The sequence below is a fragment of the Echinops telfairi genome, unplaced genomic scaffold (assembly GCF_000313985.2).
Source record: "Echinops telfairi isolate 266 unplaced genomic scaffold, ASM31398v2 ScPeMD7_2186;HRSCAF=2738, whole genome shotgun sequence".
Lineage (NCBI taxonomy): Eukaryota > Metazoa > Chordata > Mammalia > Afrosoricida > Tenrecidae > Echinops > Echinops telfairi.
Window position 1 is genome coordinate 6964575 of NW_022106084.1, and position 5580 is coordinate 6970154.

The 5580-nt window shown below is 39.6% G+C and overlaps 1 protein-coding gene across 1 annotated transcript in view; it reads left to right on the forward strand.

Annotated features, from left to right (window-relative positions):
* The window catches only part of NAA15 (N-alpha-acetyltransferase 15, NatA auxiliary subunit), an 88625-nt gene that overhangs the window by 64611 nt on the left and 18434 nt on the right, over positions 1-5580 (forward strand). Inside the window, exon 15 of the mRNA XM_013007110.2 lies at positions 2243-2436. Coding sequence (XP_012862564.1) covers positions 2243-2436 — 194 coding nt within the window. The remainder of the gene's footprint in view (positions 1-2242; positions 2437-5580) is intronic.

A 5580-nucleotide genomic window follows, 5' to 3' on the forward strand; every position in this document is an offset into this window, starting at 1 on the left:
AAGGGGATGTCCAGTGGCCTACAAATGGGCTTTGGGTCTCCACTCCGCAATCTCTCCCTCATTCACAATGACATGATTTTTGTTCTGATGATGCCTGATACTCCGACTTACTTTTTGCTCAGCATGCAGTCAACTCTCATGTCCAATTGAGCACCAGTTAGCAGTTCTTTGATTAGAATTAAAGATCTGAGCATTATGGAGGAGCGATTCTCTATGACCCTTGAAGTTTTGGTTCTACCTTCTGAATAATTTTTCCTTTTTACTTAAAACTTGCATGTTTGCAATAGAGACGTTTTTCATCCTCCTTCTTGCCAGTAAACTTTTGAGGGCTCTGAAGGTCTATTTTTATTTTGTACTGTCTATTTCTTCCAATCTAAATTGGCAGTATTTCTGTTTATATAATTCTCTTCAGACATTCTATGTCTTTTATAAATCTTTTTAACATCCAAAAAGCTTAACCCTTAGTTTTATCTTGGCACGTTTTCCTGGCAGTGCTCTGGATTTTCTTTGTTTGTTAGCCAGGCCCGGAGAGATTGAGAGCTTTCAAAATCATCATGTCCCTTCCTTGAGGTTACTTTTCTCTTGCATCTTATAGTGAGCAGCAAGCCTAGTCAGGTAGTATTACCTCAACACATTGCGTGACCTTTCCTTCCCTGGATCTCCACTTCATCTGATGTATTTTATAATGGTTGCTGGACTTTCTCTCACTATATGTAAATGGCATGTACCTCATCTGCAGCCTCCTACATTTGCACTAACAATCTAAAGCTGTTTAAGTGTTGACTAGAGCTCTCCTCAGTCTGTCTACCTTTGCCCCTCCCTGATTTCAAAGCAGCTCCAACATTGTAGATGTTTTTAAACAATACTCCTAATTCATGTACCAAAACTCATTGTTGCATAACAAATTACTAAAGAAACACTTAGCTCTAAATACTTAATGTTTATTTTCTTGCAGTTTCTGTGGGCCAGAAATTCAAAAGTGCCTTAGCTAGTAGTTCTGAAAGCATAGTGTCTGTCATGAGGTTATAGTTGGGGGCAGCTGAAGAGCTGACCTGGACTCTGTTTCCAAGATGCCTCTTCATCGTGGCCAGAGGTTTCAGTCCATATGGTCTTTCCCATAGAGTTGCTAGCGTTTCCATATTGATGGCAACCAACTTCCTCAAAAGAAACAAGGGAGGAATCTACCAAATATCCAACTGCCATTGAGTTGATAATGACCTTTTAGGTCAGGGTGGATCTGTCCCCTGGGGTTTCAAACGCTGTACATCCTCACTGGAGCAGAAAGCCTCACTCTTACAGAGTGGCTGGTGGGTTTCCACTGCTGACCTTGTAGTTCGGGGCCCAGTGAGTAATGTGCTCTGCCACCAGGGCTCCTAGGGGGGCTCTACAGTGCTTTCATGCCCTGATCTTGGATGTCACACACACTTAAACATTCTTTCTTTGAAAAGAATTACTAATACTGAATCTTGGCCTTTTGAAGAGAAGACTTTGTGGACTTAGCTTAATAGGGGTAATTTGGCCGTTTTCCGTTTCTCAATATTAACATGAATTATCCTAATACTTATTGAACATGTAGCTCTTAAAAGTAGTGCTTGGAATGGAACAATATAGATTATTTGCTTTATTATCAGTGATTTCCAGTCTTTGTTTTGATACATCCCAGTGTGTGGCTTAAGGAATATTGTTAAGTCTTCTCATATAGTTATTTTCTTATTCCTTAAATATGTGAGTTTTTTTCTGTATATTTCAGCACGGGGTTAGGCCCTACCTAAGAATATAACGATGAGTAAGATGGGTCTCTTCCAACAAGGAGCTCACGGTTAAAACAATAGAGAAAATATTTGTGTTCAGCAAAATATATGACATAGTGTTAGTACAGAGAGGAGAATGGATAAGTGTTTGGCCAGGTTCTGGAAAACATAAGTCCAGCGCTAAAGAGATAAGAAACAGCATATTGACGTTATAGAATTATAAGTAATTTGATATTGCTGGAGGAACATGAGCGCTTTGCCATGGATACATTTTACATCTATATCCCACTTGGATCAAAAATAGTTTGAGGAGATTACTTTGTTTTCTAATGTGGAACCATTGAAAGGCTAAGCACATATAGCCGTGTGTGTTCCGACCATCTCTTTAAAAAGGGGGGGTGGGGTAGTATGATAATGTTAAATAAGAGTGCTTTTATACTTAGTAATCTGATTAACCTGCTTATAATTTCATTATTGCTTATTGCCTGCAGCAAACATGTCTGATAAAGAGCTAAAGAAACTACGTAATAAACAGAGAAGAGCTCAAAAGAAAGCCCAATTAGAAGAAGAGAAAAAAAATGCAGAGAAAGAAAAGCAGCAAAGAAACCAGAAGAAGAAGAAGGATGATGACGATGAGGAAATTGGAGGTCCAAAAGAAGAGCTTGTCCCCGAGAAGCTGGCCAAGGTACTGCTAGTAGTGTTTAGCACAGTTGAGTAAGCAACCTTGCCACTGTCTTGTCTGATGGATAAAATTAAAACTGGAACAATGATCCTGTTTCAGAGTCATTTCTAGTGGTAGGGTATACAAGATAGCCTCTCACTTGACAGAGCTCCATTCCAGCACTTATTTTTTAGTTTTCTTAACCAACAGTTCTTTTTGTTAGTCGATTCGGACGTAGCCAAATACTTCTTTTTTTTTTTAATTTCCCCCCTTTCATTACTATATCTTTATAGACTTCATCTTTGAATATCAGGTAGTGAACATCTGAGAATAATGTCAGCAAATTACATGCTGTAACACTGTATTATTACATATTACTAATGAGACCAAAGAAAACCCGCACCTTATAGGTGTGGTTCCTCATACTTGAATAGCTTATAAATCAACCACCTACAGTCTAAAAGGTTTGTCATTCAAGTCATTGTTATTCGAGGTTCGGCATTTGCATCATGTTGACCTGAATCTAGAGCTTAGTCCTGGCACTTTAGTCACATAACCTTGGATGGATGCTTTGTTTAACTTCTGATTACTTCTTCATTGATAAAATGGGACTTAACAGTCTATTAGTTTTTCTAGCTAGCCAAATTTGAGCTTGTTGATAACATTCCTATGTGCTTTCTTCAGGTCCTTCACAACTTTGTATTCTATCTGTAGATACTTAGAGAATTTATTCCATAAAAGCAATATGGTTAATCATATGGCCCTACAGTTCTTTAGCCTTATTCAAAACTAGATGCTCAACTGCTTTATAACTGAGAGAAATTATAACACAGACATGGCACATTGCCACAAGAAATAATTTTCTGAAGGGCATATGGGCACCCTTTCAAACAGCTAAAGAATGGTGTGCCCCAAGGAACAGGAGTACTAGCTTTAGTATTTAGAGTTTATTCAAGTGGCAAAGGAAAAAAATATACACATTGACCTTGTCAATCTCATAGAGGATTACAAAGTCATTCAGCACGATGACAACTCTCAGGCTTCTGTCATTATGCCTTCTGTATTTCTTTACCACCACTGTCATGCCTGCCTGCTACCATCACTCTATCTGCCTTCCCTGTAACTCATGACTACCTTTGATATATTTCTTTGTAATTCTTATATTATAGCTCTTAAAGGGAGGATCTGTTTGGATTGTTAGGGCCCATCTAGGAGAGTTTAATATCCTGGTGTTGCAGCAGATTATGCTTTAGACTACTAGCTAAGTTCAGCAGTTTGAAACCACCAGTAACTCTCCAAGAGAAAGGTGAGCATTTGTGCTTCCATAAAGACTTAGCCTCGTCACCTCATCAGACCCGATTGGAAAACATTCTTAAGGGTCAGCACACAGATGTGGTATTATTTATAAGCTTTTTGTTTTGTTTTGCTTTTTTATTTTTTTCTTTCGCTCTATGTCTATCTGTATAAGATAGGATAAACAATCCCAAGGAGAAAACAATGGGACTGGTGGTTCCCAGGGGACATGGGAGAGGAGAGGGTGGGGAAGGGGAGCAGGGAGCCAACAAACGCAGGGACAAGGGAACAACAAGAGATTTAAAATTGATGGTGAAGAAGGCATATTATGCCTAGTGGGGGTTGATAAAGTACAATGTAGTCGAGAGGAATTACTGAGAGCCGAATGGAGGGTGAGCAAGATAGTGGGACAGGAGGAAGATGAAAGGAAGCAGGAAAGAACTCGGAAGGCAAAAGCTATTTGTATAGGTATAAGGATGCATATATGTTAATATATTAATTTGTGATGATAGGGATATAGGTCAATGCATATACACACACACACACACACACACACATATATATATATTTATATTTTAAGTATTAACGGTAGCAGACAGACTTTGGACCTCTACTCACGGCCTTCCTAAACAATAGAACACTTTTTTCTAATAACCTGGCACTCTTTGATACTCCTTCCTGACACAATTGTTGAAGACAAATGTGTGCATAAGCAAATGTGAAGAAAGCTGATGGTGCCCAGCTATCAAAAGATATAGTGTCTGGGGTCTTGAAGGCTTGCAGCCATGTAGCAAGGAGGCATCAAACCCCACATGGAAGAAGCACACCAACCTGTGAGATCTTGACGTGTCAACAGGATCAGGTATCAGGTGTAAAAAAATCCAAACCAAGCAATTATATCGATGCAAATTAGCAGGGTGTGTGTGTGTGTGTCGGAGTGGAGACCCAAAGCCTATCTATAGACAAATAGACATCCCTTCACAGAAGGGTCACAAGGAAGGGACAATTCAACCAAGATGTAGTACAGCACTGACAAGACACACAATATTCCTCTAGTTCTTTAAAGCTTCCTCCTCACCACTATCATGATCCAGTTCTACCTTACAAATCCAGCTAGACTGGAGTACGCACATTGGTACAGATAAGAGCTCTTAACACATAGGTTCCAGAACAAATAGACCCCTCAGGAACAGTAAAGGGGTGGTGGGGAGGATGATTGCAAGGTTGGATATATAATCCCCTCCGCCCTATGGGGAATGAATCATAGAAATGTAGGTGACGAGGGACAACAGACTGTAACATATGAAGTAATAATATATAATTGATCAAGGATCCACAAGGCTGGGAGGCTGAGGTAAAAGAGGAGCTGATACTAAGGGCTCAAGTAGAAAGAAAATGCTTTGGAAATGATGGTGGCAACATCTGTACAAGTGTGCTGACCACAATTGAACGATGAATTGATATAAGATCTGTAAGAACCCCCTAATAAAATGATTAATAATAGTAAAAAGGCAGCCTCAGGAACTCACAGGGAGAGATCTACCCTGTCCTGTAAGGTCACTATGAGTGAGCATTGATTTGATGGTAGTAAGTTTGGTTCTACAGAGCATAGTTCTTGTATTTGAGCATCTTACGGACTTTGGGGATTTTTTTTTTTTTTAATACAGCCTGTAATGATTGCTTGTGGGCCAGCTCTAGTTATCTATAGCCAGGGTGGTGGAGTTCAGAACAAAATACTGACCGAGGAAGGTACTTCTGACTGCTTTGTTTGAAAAGTCCCCTGACTCATTCTACACTTGATCTTAACCAAAAGGCCAAGAAGCGATGACTCATTCTATATACAGTGAACCCTCGCCACTTTGCGCTTCGATTTCC